Consider the following 17,636-nt stretch of genomic DNA (forward strand, 5'->3'; position numbering starts at 1 on the left):
CCTCTTTGATTTTCCTGGAGCCTATGATCATAGTTAATTTTATATATACAAATTGGTCTACTGAATTTTATGAGTAACTTTTCAGGGGCATTTCTTACACAGAAATTAAAATCAGGAGGAATTCAGCTAACCAGCGCCATCATTCCCACTTTCTGAATTTAATTACATGGAAACTCAGAAAGTGGGAAATGATTGCGCTGGTTAGCTGACCCCATGTTATGCAGATTATGGGCTTGTTTTGTGATGCATGAAACTATCCCAATAAATATAAATTAAGCTAGGAACCTCACTTAACAGTATTTATGCCTTGCACAACATACTTTTTCCGTTTCAACTAATAAGGAAGTGTAGTCAGGGGAAAAGATGAGATTTGTTATGGGCTGCTCAACTTCCAGGCAATCTTCTGTTTGGAATTGTGTGCCTTTGACTTGATAGCAACGCACAACTCCATCCTAGGCAGCAAAAACATAAAAAGCACTATTAGCATGGCCCCACACATTGCAATTAATTGTCTCACAATGACTCTAAGAACTTCAAAGAACATTTGGGTCACATATACAATCAGTTTCTGACCTGTTTTTGGTCAATTCCAGGATTCTGGTATAGGATTCCTAAACAATCAGGGAGCAATGCTTGTTTTTCCTGTGCCAGCCCTGTTTCTGTCTACAATAGGGAATAGGGGTCTACTTTCTACAAAGAAATGTGTGCATTGGTGAGGGAAACTGAACCCTTCCTGCCTTAGCTTGCTGCACTCCATCACTTAAGGCACTTGTCCTCCACCCTAGTTCCTATATCAGAAGTGAAAGACTATGGCCAAAAGCATTTGAAGTAACGGAGTGAGAAGGTAAGGTGAGGAATTTCAGATTTCCTCATTCTTGGGCCTATTTTGTTCTAAAAAGTAGACCCTGTTTTAATATGAACAGGGCACACACATGAATAACAAAACAACACATCTAGTTTAGTCCTCATTTACCTTAAGTTAGCGTGCTCACCTCAATGAAGATGTTTGAGGTCATGTTCGTATAGTGCTACAGCAGGTTTCCTTGCTTGCTGCTTACAAGGCATACCTTTGAAGACTTCTTAAAACTTCAGTTAGTACATAATGTGGAAGGTAGTTATTGACATGAATTATGGAGGACATATCACACCAGTCTTAAAAGAACTATACTATTATCTATGGAGAACCTTCCCAGGGTGATGGAGAGCTGTTTTTTTTAAAAGATAATGGCAACAAAATTGCAGTGAAGCTGCTGGTGCCTGTCCAATAAATAAAAGAGGTTATGGGGGCTTTCAAGAAAGGGGAAGAGGAAATAGTGGGGAAAGGAAAAATGAGATAACCCTATCAAGTCCTTCTGGATCCTCCACTTGTAAGATTATAATTGCTTTTTTGCTTACTTCTTGTCTCTGCTTGTGGCACATTTTAATCTGAATAACATAAGGTAATGGTGACAGGGATGTTTTGCAGGGCAAGTCCAACCTTTGGAATTAGACTAGGTGACTTTTGAATATTTTCGGCTTTATCACTGGGTTATTGTATAGTTGGCATTGTGTGAGCAACAGAAGCTTTTCCTTTTTCTAAATATTTACAGCATTAGACAAAAGAACCATTTCCAGAATTCTTGGAATCTTGGTTCTTAGAACTTACACACTAAAGTTTCAAAACCAGTTCTCTCTGGAGTGTTTTTGCTCAAACAAGGTGGTCCACAAATTGAATGCAGATTTCTATAGCCAGGGCCCAGAAGAGTAAGGGCCCGAGTATACTGAAAAACCAATTTCACTCTATGAAAAGGAATTCTGTAACCTAAAAATGGCAAGTGATGGCAGGTCCTCTCTGATCATCTTGCTCCCCAAACACCTTGGGCTACCAGGCGAGGCAGAAGGAATCTGATTGGCAGCCATAGGGACACTGCTAGTATCTACTGAAAGGTGCCTTACATTTCCAGCTGCATACAGTCCATCCTTGTGTAGTGCCATAGCAAACAGGACCACATTTTGACTCTCTTGCCTTCCAAACTCTAAGAAAAACAATAACAACAACATTTTATCCAGTGGGGCAAAAGCAGCTCTCAAGGGAAGGAAATTGTCAGTAGGAAAATGCAAAAAGTAGGAAGGACTGAAAAGCGGTTGACTTCTCCTTTAAATACACAACTTAAGGTAACGATCCCCTGTGCAAGCACCGGGTCATTCCTGACCCATGGGGTGACGTCACACCCCGACATTTCCTAGGCAGACTTTGTTTATGGGGTGGTTTGCCAGTGCCTTCCCAAGTCATCTTCCCTTTACCCCCAGCAAGCTGGGTACTCATTTTACCGACCTCGGAAGGATGGAAGGCTGAGTCAACCTTGAGCCGGCTACCTGAAACCAACTTCCGTCGGGATCGAACTCAGGTCTTGAGCAAAGCTTGGACTGCAGTACTGCAGCTTACCACTCTGCGCCACAAGGCTCTTAAATACACAACCTACCATTCTGTAAAAACAATGATACCCCTGCAGAACCAGACATAGCATATAGCTCAATCTTTACTACCGTATATACCCGTGTATAAGCCGATCCGCGTATAAGCCGAGGTGCCTAATTTCTCCCCAAAAATGGGGAAAAATTAGGCGCCCGCGTATAAGCCGAGGTTCGGCTTATAACCCCTCCCCCCCCCGCAGGCTTACCTGGGCTTCTGGCAGCAAGCGGCGCAGGCCTGGCGGCGGCGGCGACACAACCGGGCAAGGGCCGGGGCAGCCTCCCTGCAGCCGCTCCAGGCTGCCCTCGGCCGCCAGCAGGGGCGGCAAGGCCGGGCGAGGGCCGGGGCAGCCGCCCCAGGCCGCCCTCGGCCGCCAGCAGCGGCGGCGAGGCCGGGCGAGGGCCGGGGCAGCCGCCCCAGGCCGCCCTCGGCCGTCAGCAGCGGCGGCGAGGCCGGGCGAGGGCCGGGGCAGCCGCCCCAGGCCGCCCTCGGCCGTCAGCAGCGGCGGCGAGGCCGGGCGAGGGCCGGGGCAGCCGCCCCAGGCCGCCCTCGGCCGCCAGCAGCGGCGGCGAGGCCGGGCGAGGGCCGGGGCAGCCGCCCCAGGCCGCCCTCGGCCGCCAGCAGCGGCGGCGAGGCCGGGCGAGGGCCGGGGCAGCCGCCCCAGGCCCCCCTCGGCCGCCAGCAGCGGCGGCGAGGCCGGGCGAGGGCCGGGGCAGCCGCCCCAGGCCCCCCTCGGCCGCCAGCAGCGGCGGCGAGGCCGGGCGAGGGCCGGGGAAGCCGCCCCAGGCCGCCCTCGGCCGCCAGCAGCGGCGGCGAGGCCGGGCGAGGGCCGGGGCAGCCGCCCCAGGCCCCCCTCGGCCGCCAGCAGCGGCGGCGAGGCCTGGCGAGGGCCGGGGCAGCCGCCCCAGGCCCCCCTCGGCCGCCAGCAGCGGCGGCGAGGCCGGGCGAGGGCCGGGGCAGCCGCCCCAGGCCGCCCTCGGCCGCCAGCGGCGGCGGCGAGGCCTGGCGAGGGCCGGGGCAGCCGCCCCAGGCCGCCCTCGGCCGCCAGCGGCGGCGGCGAGGGCTGGCGAGGGCTGGGGCAACCTCCCTGCAGCTGCAGGAGGCCGCCCCAGGCTGCTCTTGGCAGCAGGAAGCGGCGTGGGACCGGCGGCGGCAGTAAGTTCCCTCCTCCCTCCTCCCTCCTCCCTCCTCCCCCACCGTATTGACCTGCGTATAAGCCGAGTTCGGCTTTTTCAGCCCTTTTTTGGGGCTGAAAAACTCGGCTTATACGCGAGTATATACGGTAATTGATCTTGTTATCTTCATTTATCTTCTTCAGCGTGGGGCAGTAGCTGTGACTCAGTGGTACAGCGTCTGCTTTACATGCACAATATCGTAGATACAATCACGCACATCTCCAGTTAAAAGAATTATGTAGTAGGTAATGTGAAAGACCTCTCTGTCTGAGACCCTGGAGAGCAGCTGTCAGTCAGAGTAGACAATGTTGATCTTCACAGACCAATGATCTGACTCAGTCAGGCAGTCATATGTAGGTGCTCAAAAAGTTATCAAAAGGATCTTCATCACCTATGACAAAGACCTCCATAACTAAAGGGCTCTGGATGGTCACAACATGAACATGCCTAACCAGGGTTACTCATATAGCCCAGCAACTTTCTATATAAAATTTGGATTTGTACATCTTGGATCTTAAAGCTTATCCAGACAGACATTTTAAAGAGGCCTGAATTGAATTTTGTTCAGAGCAACAGATTACAAATTGTATTTTCGTCTTAAGGTCCAGTTTGGATAATGGGCATAAGGAAAACAGCAAATTTTGAGAAGAAAGGATCACTATTGCCTTCTGCTTGCTCTTGAAGTAGGAACTCTGAGGGTCAAAATACTTAAAACTTTTCCTGGGTCTATCACTGGCTGAGTAGATACATGTGGTCAGGGAGTTCTGTGCTCCCCAGGCATTAGAACCACATTTGGGCCACCTTCTCCTCCATGCCATTTCCCTAACCTGAAACAGCAAGTAATGCCCCACTGGGAAAATTTAACATGTAGCCCATCAGTGCACATTATTTCCAGGGTAACTAGCAGCTCCCCGGGGCCAATTTAATTCTGCAAATGGGTATGGGGAAGGCAACTATGGCGCACCCCCCTTCCAACCACTTCAATATCCCACTCACTCAGCCCGGCCGTATATGCTGAGGGGGAAAGGGCGTTGGCCTGAGTATATTTGTGAGGAGAATTCTTTCTTTCTTCTGCTCCAGTCCCACACCCGTATTTACCTCAGTGAGAAATAGGAGACAAGAGGCTTTTCAACTTAAACAGAGAAAACAGGGAAGTTTATTAAAGAGAACTCACAGAGATTGGTTTTTAAGAAAAGGCAGAAATTTTGGAGGGAAAACTCAAGTCAGATATCTATACACCAGATTGCTTTAGAGATATAGCTTAGATGTTTCCTTCACACAAGTTCCTTCAGTTCTCAAGCTTAGTTCTATCTCTCAGAACTATTATACGCATTCAGCTTCAGACTATCAGCTCTATCCCTTAGAACTACTATTCAGATTCAGCTTTCAAAACTGCCATACAGCTTCAAAACTCTGTCCCAAGCCCAGCTCTCTCTGACTACCCCACCTCAGTGGCTGCAATCCTCCACACCTCCCTGCTACCGGAATAGCTCTACCTCAGAGACTAATTCCCCTTGTGACCTGAGAATGGGCCCTCTCTAACCCAATTCTCACTCCTGTCACTCCCACAGGTTGTGTGTGTCAATAGCTCTGGCTTTCACAGAACCCCTCAGGTTCTCAGAGTATAGTCTGGCTTCTTCTTCGTCTTTTTACCCAGCTCTGAATCTAACACAGCCTTCTCTGGCTGGTCCCAAGCTTCCACTACTTTCTCAGCCTCCTCTCAGGCTGGTTCCACGCTTTGAATCCTATCAGAGCCCTCCTGTCAGGCTGGGTCCCAAACTACGAATCCTTCTCAGAGCTCAGAGCGTCAGCTCTCTGTTTCCGCCCACCCTTTGCCTGTCAGCTCTGGCTGCTGGTTAACCCCTTATCCATCACAGCGACTTAAAGCCCTTTTCCCTGCACACCACGGTCCCAATTTGAGGGCTCCTCCATGCCTGGGAAGCACAGAACTCCCAGACCAGGTCTATCTGATCCAGGGACAGACCCTGAAAAAGTACATTGTGTACAACTTGGTCCCTGAGGTGTACGTACCAGGAAGGGGGGATGACGATGAAAGCTTCAGCCTTTTCTCGAACCAGTACAAACTCAACCAGACAGAAAGTCTCACTTTGTCACAAAGTAAGTAAAAATGAACACTGAGAACAGAAATGTTTGAATCAAAGATACCAAATCCTGGGAAATTTTGTACAGGTTTACTTTTTTGTTAATATTGTTTTTACTTGTGCACCAGATGATAACACTACTTATATTACCTACTGATACACACCTGCTCAAAACACTTCAGGATTTGGCACCTTTGATAAGATCCTTTTAGTTCCCCCACCCCACCCTGTTTGAATCTCCATTGTCTTTCCAGTATACACAGAGGCTGAAGAGGGAGGAACGGGAAAAGCAGCAGAGAACTCTCCAATGCTTCACTGCCTCCTCCAGTTCCAATGGCTGCTGCTCCCCTAACCTCTTGCTTCCCCAGCAAATATGTGGGCAAGCCCACAGTTATGAAGAAAAACCCTCTTCATACCAAACTCATTTTCTCCAAGCTGCCCTCCTGTACTCATGACTGGGGTATATGTGTGGGTGTGTAAATGTTCTCTCCATACTATAGAGAAGGGGAGGACTGCTACTTTCTATGGCACTATCATTCAGTTCTACCTATTACCCAGGTAGAGTTTAGTGCTTTGAGAGTGGAAAACTAATTATAAAATCTCTGTGGGGCTAAGAAACCTCTGAACAGCTCAATTCTCTGGCTGAAATTCAATATATTCTAGAGCTTTTTGTTTAGCTAGATTCAATGCTAATCCCTCTATGGTTATGCAGGGCAGAATTTTGAATTTACCATATTCAGACAGGACCTGTCCTTGCTCTTCTGGCTCTATCGATTCATTAGCTCATGCCCTTTTGGAATGCCACTTTTACAAGGAACTTCGATCACATTATATTTCCCCCCTTTTAACATACAAATCTAATGCCTCTGTGTCTGACATAATGCCTTTTCTACTAAGCGATAGGGATCCCAAGGCTACATTGTCAGTGGCAAGATTTATTTCAGTCCTTATATCCCTCAAACACTAGATATATGCTGCTCAAGATCAATGGATCAAGGAGCTTCTAAGGGATAAAAAGGAAAGGAAAAGGAAATTCAATATGGCTGCTGATTTACACTGTTGGCCCTGGGAGTTTTCTGATGAAGACAGCAGGTCTACTACCAACCACTCATTTAAAATGCATCTGTGACCATGTTTCCTAACAAACATCAGTATACTTGAAGAATGATCTTACAGCCATCCAGATGCTGCCTGCAAAGTCAATTAACATTATATATATACACATTAAAAAAATACCTTGAGATTTCCCAGTAGAGCCGGACACTGACCGAAAAGTTGCCCGTAGTTTTGCTGGAAAGGAAGCGAGACAATTTCAGTGGTGGCCTATACAATTTACTGACAACTATGCTAGGGCTAGATGTTCTCTAAATTAGCAGAAGTAAATGCTTCACTTCACATCATCCTACATACAGACGTAAAGCCAATTAATATGTACAATGTGCAATCTAAACATACTGATTTTTTAAAAACATACTGATTTTTTAGGAGTAGTCCAAACATTAAAGATCACAGAAAAGCCTTCTACATAGTGAGGCACATGTCTTGGGACTGTATGTCCCCACTATTTAACAGAGAACATAATGCTGATCCTGACATATACAGGAAAGCCCCAGGCTAACCTGATCTTGTCAGATCTCAGAAGCTAAACAGGGTTGGTCCTGCCAAGTGTTTGGATGGGAAACCTCCAAGGAATACCAGGGTTGTGACCCAAAGGCAGGCAATGGCAAACAACCTCTGAATGACTCTTGCCTTGAAAACCCCACCAGGGGTTGCCGTAAGTCAGCTGTGACTTGACAGCAAAAAAAAAAAGGTGTTTGATCTCATTGCCACTTTCTTTCTACCCAGTTGTGCTCATAAAAGAAGTTAGCCCAACAAAATAAATAACATCACAATTATATACTGATGCATAAGAAGCATGAAAACTGTATGGAAATATTTCTTGGGAGACTTTTATGCAAGACAGCTTTATTTAAATATAATAAATATGAAGACAAAAAAGTTCACTCAGAGCAACAGATTCCTAGGAGCCTAGGACACAGGATAAGGCTGTGTGTTAAGTTTTTCACACTGCATAACCACATATGATATTGGAGGACCTAATGTATTTGTTTGACATAAATTAACATAGCCAGATACTGAGAAGAGATGTAACTATCAGTCTATTTAGAAAGACTATCAGTTATTTCAACCACACCATTCCAACCAGGAATGCCGTTTCAGACTTTGTGAGCAGGAAGGGGATCAAGATAAAGAACAATGTTTAAAGGCCCAGTCTTGGGCAAATTCAGGGTTAGACTGAAACAGTGTATTCAAAATAAAAGAAGTATATTTTGGAAGCAAATGGGTGAAACAATCTCTTGCCTTTGGTATGCATACAGTTCTGTTTAACTGTTAATTATAATAACCAATCAGTGTGCTGTAGCAGTGAATTGGCAGTCCCTCTGGGGACACAGGCACAATGTAAATGGAAGATTCTCTAGGGGAATAAGGTGCAGTAATTGCAATGCAGTTCAACAATCCATTATAACTTACATAGGTCTGGGAGACTGGGGGTGTGCAGCTTGAACTAAAAGGTATTTTTCCCAGATCCACACATCAAGGAGCTGAAAATAATCAGAATTCCTGGTTTTCCAGGTTCCAAATACCAGTTTGGTAAACAGATCTGTTTTTTTGGGGGGGGGGGATTCTGATATTATTTGGCTCCATTATTCCCTATGGGGAATCTTTCCAGAGTAATGGAGGGCTGTTTTTTTGACCATATTGCACCAAAATTGCAGCCAAGTTACTGGTGCCTGTCCTTTAAATAACCCCCAGATTTCAAGTGATCTGGGCCAAGAAGTCCAAGAACTCGCACAAAGAATACAATGTTGCAAGACCAACAAAATCAATTTAAAAAGGACAGACTTCACATGAAACCAACACGGCAAGCTTGTAAAAAGCCTGGGAAGACACAGATCTAAAGGGTGGGGGAGAGAGAAACAGTCCTGGGAGCCTTTAAATGCTGGCTAATCCTGAATATTTCTTTGGAGTTTTTTGGACCCATATTCTGGTATCCCAGAAAATTCCAGATACCATCAGGAGACCTGAATATATCTGGGTATAGATTTTGATTGCATATATCTGAATGCACATCCCTAAGGGAGACTTCAGCTGCTTTCATACAGCATTTTTTTTTTTTTGCTTTGGGTACCAAAATGTAGCATCTTTTTGGGACATCCACATGACACTGTGGTCTAACATGTTCCAATTGTCCCCTCCCTCCCCATGTGCTGTATTCTAAACCTGCCTTTCTCTGATCTTTTAGGAGAGGGGTGGGGAACATCAGGCCTGGGGGGGCATATAAGGCCTGCGAAATCATTTGGTCTGGCCCTTCATGGGTCCTGGCAAATCTCTAGCTCAGAAGGATCTAAGACTGGCGATCTGCCCCCTCCCGCAGACAGGAATAGCCTCTATTCAAGGCGGATGTGAGTTTGTTTTGCTGAGAAAAGGAACCTTTTTCCCCCTTGCAGAAGAGTTGTTAGCTATGGAGCAGCTAGGACCGCCCAAGAAACCGTGTTAACCCTTTCCCACCCGGACTGTGGAGAAGCGTATCCCTTGGGTACTACAAGCGACAACAATGGAGGGGTTAAAGGGGCAGGGCCAGAATGTGCGGGGGCGAGTTCTTAGCCAGTATGTCCTCATTTCATCCCTGCAGGCAGAGGTAGCAGGAGCCAGCTGTAGAATCCGGCCCCGACCATGCAGGGCAGGAGCAACTCCGGCGAGAGGCTGGATGGCTACAACCAGCTGGTGCAACAGACCATCCTGTGCCACCAGGTGGGTGAATGTGCCACCGGTTGGATGCCTGTCTGCTTGCCTGCATGGGGGGGGGGGTTCATCTGGGGCAGCTGCCTGTTTGGGCCTTGGCTGGTACCCCTTCTGGTTCTTTCCCCTCTAAGTCCTGCAAAAGATGCATAGGGAGGGAAAGTGCCGGATCAGGACGTTACTGGACCGGGCTCCTTCCCCTACAAGCCCCGAGTGGCTTGTCGCTCACTCCATCTTGTGTTTGCTGCCCTGCCTGAATCTCTCGGGCCCAGTTGGGGATGGCAGAGCTCAAAAATGAGTCGCTGTACATGGCATACACTCGGAGCCATCTCCAGTCATGCTTCTTGGCTAAATGTGTGACCAAATATAGCAGGCTAATTTTTAAGTTGATAATTTTGTATGGCCTGCGAATGATGTTATAAATATCCAAATGGCTCTTAGCAGAAAAAAGGTTCCCCACCCCTGTTTTAGGAAAACAGCACAATCCAAGTATTTTATCAGGTGGTCTGGTCAGGAAGGTGCACCCATCCTCCATTAACGGTCTCCTACTTCAATGAAAGAAAAAAAACCTTGGGACAATAATAGCTTGCAGCTGTTTCTCACCTTTAGCATCTGGTGAAAGTTTCTGGTGGACAGTACTAGCTTTGAATGTGTCTGCACCAACTTTCAAAAAATATCCTTCTTCACAGCCCATGTACAGGTCAGAGGTTGGAGTCCAGCAGTGGACAGTAGGATGAACTGTAGGCTGAGTATCGTCTTTAGGCTTTATTTAAGGGGAAAAAACACTTTTCACTTACAGGGTTCAATAACGATTGCATATATTACATATGAACAATTGGTTGAGCCCGAGATTGTATGGCTTAATTGTATAACAAACTTGGCTTCTTCCAGACTTGTTGCAGAATCTGGTTTTGCTGCTGTTAGGTGGCCAATTGTTATAGTTCAGAAGTTGTTTTATGTTAGGAGCTGCCTGTAAACAAGGAAAGGCCTGCTACTCCAGAGAAATATAATTGACCGGGATAGGCTGTTGGTGTTTGGAAGAAGTATCAGACACCACAGCAGCGAGTGAATACAGCAGAGTCAGCACGTAGTATAAAAGTGCTATTTTATTGTACAGTGACAAAATGCTATGCAAAGCATCTACTTCTCACAACCCACAACCCAATACATATATGACACACCTATATACATATCTGGCATAGTCTCCCAGCCAATCAACTGTTGGCTGCCTTGTCTCCAGGACCATCTAGCTCAGTCCAGTACAAGCCAGTTTTTCTGCTCAGTCATTGAGCTGTCATGTGACACCACCAATCACCTTACTGTCACTTAGATCCTTTACATCTGCTTGCCATGTGCAGTCTTACATGTCAACACTCCTCCTAGACTGACATTGCAAGCCCCAATGAATCCCGAAATTTCACAAATTTCTCCACTGGTAAACATTTAGTAAAAACATCAGCAATGTTGTCACTTGAAGCACAATGTTCCAGTTTTATAAACCCATTGTTCACCGCTTCCCTGACATTGTTGTATCTTATATTGATGGGTTTTTACTAAATGCAGATAATTAATGTTGCTCAAATCAAGCAACATAATCACAGGACCAAACAACATCTGCTATACAACCTCAGGCTCATTCACTTGCTCATCCTCCAGCTAAATATATGCCATCAAGCATCAACAATGCCTTTGTACTCTCTGTTGTCCCCTCTATTGTAGCATTTATTGTAAGCTTTATCTTGCTCTTACTACATCGTTTCTTATTTTTGTAATCCTTTCTCTGCATCGTTCATGGAACAAATAATTTTATAGGGTTATTTATTTATTTACTGTATTTATAGTCTGTCTTTCTCACTAAGACTCAAGGCAGATTTCACAGCATATATCTGTGCAATCAATAGGACAAGACATCTAATAAGCAATGCAATAGGACTAGGAAATCTGAAACAAACTTTTTTTGTTGCATTGTTTCTAAATTCTGTAATCCTAGAACTACTGCATTATTTATTGGATGTCATGCTACCTGAGACATCATTTTTATATTTTGTAATCTGCAGTAAAGGTGAGTTATAAATGAAGTAAATAAATATATGAATACATTGGACAAACATGTCAGTTAATATGCAAAAGAATAAATGCTTGCAAATCTGACATTAAAAAAAACAATATCTAGAAACCAGTAGGTGAACATTTTAATCTTCCAGGGCATTTTGTTGCTGATCTATAAATTACTGTTTCTCTACAGAAGAACTTCAACAGGAGATTCACATGCAAAATTGCTGGATTAGACTTCATTAACGAGTTTAAGACTACCTAGTCCCAGGGCCTTAACAGGGATTCTTCACTCACTATAGTTGTTAACATATTGGCATATTCCATCCCATACAGATGTCAATTAATTCAACTATTCATCTGTAACTTCCTATTATATCTGCTTATTTTGTATTAGGTAAAGTGGGACTGATATAAAATCTATCTGACAACAGCTGATCATACTCCTCACCCACTTCAGTGAACAGATTACTCTTACTTTAAACAGACCTCTCCTTGTAGCATCTCTCCCCCATCCCTTCTTTCTGCTGTGAATATAAAAGCAGAGACCCAATGGATGTACAATTCAATGCATCTGATGAAGTTTGCTCTGAGTCATGAAACCTTATGCTGGAATAATTTTTGTTAGTTTTTAATGTGCCACTGGACTCCAGTTTTGTTTTGCTGCAACAAACTAATATGGCTACTCCTCTGGAATTAACATTTAGAATTGGACTCAAATGAATAGGCCAAGAACAGCAGAATCTCCACTTCTACACAGAGCAGTAAGAGCAACCTAGAAAGTGGGTGAGCAAATACTTTGGCTTGAACTGGCTGGACATTCTGGGAGAGTCTGGAGACTGCTGCCTGCTGTGGGCAGAGATCAAGACGTAACCCTGTTGATCACTCTTCACAGCTTTTATGGCCTGCCAGACCATAGCATCAGCTGCAACATCTTCCAGTAAACCAAAGCTCCTGACAAATGGTTAAACAGACTGAGGGCCAGATTAAATGGTCGTGAGACCCACAGGCTGTAATTTGTCCACCTCTGGCTGAGAGGGTCAGTTATATGTACCTTCAAAACTTTTCTACCTGAAAGAGACTGATCAGCATAACTGGTCCAAAGTGAAAATGGAAATTACAAGTTGCCTTTAGCTTTCCTGCCCACTTGAGGCTACCTTTGCTTACTAATCAATTCATGGACAACCCCCCCCCACCAAATACAGGAGCATACACACAAAAGAGTGGGATTCAAATGCCTAAGAACTTCTCCATTACCTTTTTGATGCTAGCTAGCATTGTCTGTAACCACATTGCTCAAAAGTGCTCAGTTTATTTACTCAGGTTATTAGTGCTGTTGCCCAGTATCAGTGCTAGTAGAACGGAGCAGTCTACCACAACACGCAATTATACACACAACGGAACTCACTTTAAATGTTTCTGCTTCATCCTCTACCAGGCCAGCAACAGCTGGAACAGGCAACAGAGGACCAAAATAAGAATCGTGGGTGTTGAGGGAGGAGAAAAAGTTACTTTGCTCATGCACTGTAGATCCATCTTGAGCAAGGAGTGTGATTGGTCTGTAGCAATAAAAGAAACATTCTATTAGCAAAAGAATGAGCTTTTTGAAAATGTAGGTTGCAAACTGTAACTGGAATGTATGTTTACTTTATTTATTTATTTATATCCCACCCTCTTTCCCTGCCTTTTCCAAGATAGAAAACTATGATTTTCCAAGCTAGGAAACTATAATTCATGGGTCTTTTATGCATGGGTACTTTGATTCACATTTGCCCCCGGACTGACTCAGTTGTTCCTTGGAGTTATGCATGAGTTTTTTTCCCCTCAGTGTTGACTTTGCACCCACCCCGCACTCTCTCTGTGTCTTCCTGAAGCTCTTTTAACGTGATTCTTTGTTCTTCTCCAAGATCAACTTGGGTCAAATCGTCGCCATTTACGGTGCATAAGCCAAAGCGCAGGTCTCTCTACCCACACCCTATATGCCCCTTTTCCCATGTTTCCTGTTCCCACTCCTCCTCTGGCCAGCCTTCAGCCATCCACGAAGCCCCAGGAAGCCATCGATACTAGAGAGGCACCCACCGCTGTTTTCTCCATTTGATATGATGATTTATCATTAATTTGATTAAAATATAATAAAAAATGAGAGGGGGAGAACCAGAGGCTAAGATCCAGCGCTCCCTTGCTCCACCCATCCCCCAAATATGGGCACCCAGAGAAGTAAGAAGCCACATAGCTGTTTACCTCTTCGGTCCCTGTTGGTCGGGACAGGTAGCTGAGCCTGGCGCTTCAACATGATCTCTGATCACAGGGGGGGAAAGCTAACTGCTGGGCTGCCATCCAGAGGTTAGCTTTCTCTCCCCTACGTGCTCCGTGATTGCAGGGAACAGGTAGCGGAGCCCTGGGCTGCAGCACTTCTTTTTGTTTTGTTGTGGCACTTGGGTTGTAAAATGGCCACTCGCCGAGGTCAGAGGGGGAGCTGGCAGGGTAGTGGTGATGTTTTTCTAACACTAAACACTACAGCCAATTATAAAGCAGGGTTTTCAAGGGGCAGAGACTCAGATGCTTCTGGATTTCTGCTGGTGATTCTGCAGTACTCCTGATACTCCAGGAATTTCTTCGGGGAAAACGACCACTATGCATAGGATTTTGAAAATTCGGATCAGAAAAGTGTGGGTCAGGAGAGCGTCAAGCCCAAGGTTAAATTCCCATGCATAAAAACCATGTTCTTTTTAAATGCATGTTTTTGCAATATGAGAAGGACAGCATAGGTGCATTTTCTACCCAGCAACATGGCTTGAGTAGTTGATATGCGTAACACCTGCCCTGTGGATTCTTCTCAGAAATTTTACCATTTGTATCTAGCAAAAGACACTCCTGTTAGCAGACAAATTAATCTTTCAATGTCAGAATATGAAAAAATGACTCTGTGATGCCCTTACTTACCTTGATTTCAAGAAGTGCTCTTTATCACTTCTTTCAATATTCCAGAGAGTAGCAGAGGTCCCACTATGCAAACACAACTGGTGCCAGCTCATGGGATTAAAACTCATCGCAGTCACATCGACTCCTGGCTGTGACTGACTGCATAACAGGGTTTTTTTGCTCCAGTCCCTAACCAAAGATGGGAAAAAAATCAGTCAACCTATTTATTTGTTACTTTATATACCATCTCCCAACAAGATCACACCACAACAAATAAATCACCAAATGCAATCTATAAACAAAACAAAGCTAACAGAGAAAAAGAGGAAGCATGGTGCAGAGATTAGGGTGTCAGAGTAGCATGGGGGAGACCCAGGTTCAAATCCCCACTGGGCTGTCGAAGCTTTCTGGGTGACCTTGGGCCAGTCATTCTCTTTCAGCCTAACCTATTTCAAAGAGTTATTATGAGGATAAAATGGAGGAGTGGAGAACAACATACATTGCCCATAGCTCCTTGGAGAAAAGTTGGGATAAATATGTACCTAAAACAAACAAACAAAAAGGGCATCTGCTCAAAACACTGAAAGAAGCAAAAAACAAAACAACCGCTTCTCATTATGTACCTGTCACAGTCCCAATGGCTCTTGGAGTTGGTGAGATTTAGATAGTTTTCTAAAAAGCAAATGGATAGTTTCTAAGGCCAAAGTAGATGTGATGGCACCCTCATGTCCACCACAGGGACACCACCAGCATTTTAAAGTGATTTTAAAAAATACCAGATCTTGATCGAGCCCATAGGGTAACAGGCTGAGGTGCTCTAGTCCCCCCGCCCCCCAAACACTCACCTTTTCATGTGGCCAGTCATGGGGAAGTGCGGCCATTTTGGCACTTGAAAAGGTATATTTGTTGGGGGAAACAAGAATCCCTCAGCCTGCTGTGCTGCAGGTCCACACAGGATTGGGCCCTTGTGGTATTTTAAAATCACGGCGGCATCCCCATGGTGGACACCTTCATGCCTAGTTTGGCCCTTAGGCCCAAACCAATGAAAGAGTCTTAGGACCATAGCTGAAAAGGACAGTCTGACAGTGCAATCCTCTATGCAGAGTTACTTCCGTTTAAATGAATGGAAATCAGTGGGCTCACACTGCAGTAACTTTGCATAAGGTTCAATCTGTCAGACTGTCCTTCTCAGCTACAGCTCTGCATACAACTGCATTATAAACTTGGTGCTGTTGTGAACTAGAAATTCTTATCCACTTTTTTCAACAGTACATAATGAGAAGCAGTAGCGGAAGGCTGCTGACCAACACTATGTGGTAGATTATGAGAAACTTCCAAAGTTTCCTTGTAAATGATGCTGCAATTTGCAGGCACAATTTGTGTGTGTAAATGTATGTGAACAGATGATTTATCTGTACGAGCAAAAAGTGGAAAGCAAAGTATTATTATTTCGTCTAAGGGGTTGAATTAACTAAACCAAGCGGGGTGGATTTGCCCTTTAATTTACCAGGAAAGTTCTGATGGACAGCTGCCTTAAGAGCCTCTAGTGGCTGGAGGGAAGCCAGTCAGGACCCTAGTGATGCTGGCAGTGTCACCGGTGCTGCTTGTCTTGGGCCTATCTAATGGCATGGGAGGAAGGTATAGGCCCATTGCCGCCACCACTGGGGCTGAGCCAAGGAGCCCCCTGTGGTATTGCCTGCACACAAAGGCAGCTTTGCTTGTTACCTGGGCCACTTTAACTTCCCAATCAATCCCCAAAGCCAAGCTAGGGACCCACCTATAACCCACCTATGAAGGAATAGAGCACTGCCTGTATTAAAATCATGTATCTAATACTTACCATATGGAAAGAGAAAATTCTGGGACTGAGGAGTAACTGGCCAGGTAAGAGCCTGTATGACTGAATGCAAGCAAGGAATAGTCCAAGCTGGCCTGCCCTAGAACATAAAAAAGCAAGGACTTTAGATCCTAGTGGGCTTCGTACTGCATTGCAGTTTTATTCCATTCCTTATCAAAAACTGTTATGTTCTTTCTTTCCCGAGTAATGGAAGCCTCACTTTCTTTCAGTGGAGCGTTATGGTGCCTCTACTGAAAAACTAGTGGCATTTTTACATCCTGAGAAAGAATGGATAAGAAGCAGCAAATCGACTGTGCAATGTGTGTTTGTGTGTTGTGTGTTAAGTGCCGTCAAGTCACTTTGGACTCATGGCAGCCCTATGAATCAATATCCTCCAAAATGTCCTATCCTTAACAGCCTTGCTCAGATCTTGAAAACTGAGGGCCGTGGCTTCCTTTATAGAGTCAATCCATCTAATCTTGGGTCTTCCTCTGTTCCTGCTACCTCCAACTTTTCCTAGTATTGTCTTTTCTTGTCTTCTCATAATGTGAAGAAAGTATTGTTATAATGTGCTCCCTTCAGCAATCTCCTGAAATTAGACATACGTTGAACTAAACTGAATATTCTAATCAAAGGTAGACCCATAAAGAATGTTAAAATAGTCCAGCCTGGAAACTATCCAATCATGTATCATCATACCTAGGTGGAATTCCCTCCTGATTTTTCTGAAAACTAAACAGGAGTCTTGTGGCTTCTTAAAGGCTATCAATTATTACTACTTTCACAGTCTACAGCCCTGATATGGACAGCCCAGGCTAGCCCAATCTCATCAGATTCTGGAAGTCCTGCCCCAGGATGAGGTGATGGCTGCCAACTTGGAAGGCTTTAAGAGGGGAGTGGACATGTTCATGGAGGAGAGGGGTATTCATGGCTACTCGTTAAAATGGATACTAGTCCTGATGCATACCTATTCTCTTCAGGATCAGAGGAGCATGCCGAATATATTAGGTGCTGTGGAACACAGGCAGGATGGTGCTAATGCAGTTTTCTTTTTTGTGGGCTTCCTAGAGGCACCTGGTTGGCCACTATGTGAACAGACTGCTGGACTTGATGGGCCTTGCTCTGATCCAGCAGGGCTTTTTTTATGTTCTTAAGCGGGATCTGCCTGGTCAGTATTTGGATGGGAGACCACCAAGGAATACTAGGGCCGCTAGGGCAAGCCACCTCTGAACATCTCTGGCCTATGGAGTCACCATAAGTCAGCTGCCACTTGACAGCAAGAAAACAAAATCCCA

General features: G+C 45.3%; 1 protein-coding gene across 1 annotated transcript in view; it reads right to left on the reverse strand.

The window, feature by feature from the left end:
• CFAP43 (cilia and flagella associated protein 43) overlaps positions 1–17,636 on the reverse strand; it is a 75,880-nt gene that overhangs the window by 56,296 nt on the left and 1,948 nt on the right. Inside the window, exons 3-9 of the mRNA XM_056849802.1 lie at positions 16,345–16,441; positions 14,526–14,693; positions 12,991–13,141; positions 10,134–10,293; positions 6,966–7,019; positions 1,936–2,015; positions 321–452 (exon numbers count right to left, since the gene is read on the reverse strand). Of these exons, the coding sequence (XP_056705780.1) occupies positions 321–452; positions 1,936–2,015; positions 6,966–7,019; positions 10,134–10,293; positions 12,991–13,141; positions 14,526–14,693; positions 16,345–16,441 (842 nt within the window). The remainder of the gene's footprint in view (positions 1–320; positions 453–1,935; positions 2,016–6,965; positions 7,020–10,133; positions 10,294–12,990; positions 13,142–14,525; positions 14,694–16,344; positions 16,442–17,636) is intronic.

The sequence above is a fragment of the Euleptes europaea genome, chromosome 5 (genome assembly GCF_029931775.1).
Source record: "Euleptes europaea isolate rEulEur1 chromosome 5, rEulEur1.hap1, whole genome shotgun sequence".
Classification (NCBI taxonomy): domain Eukaryota; kingdom Metazoa; phylum Chordata; class Lepidosauria; order Squamata; family Sphaerodactylidae; genus Euleptes; species Euleptes europaea.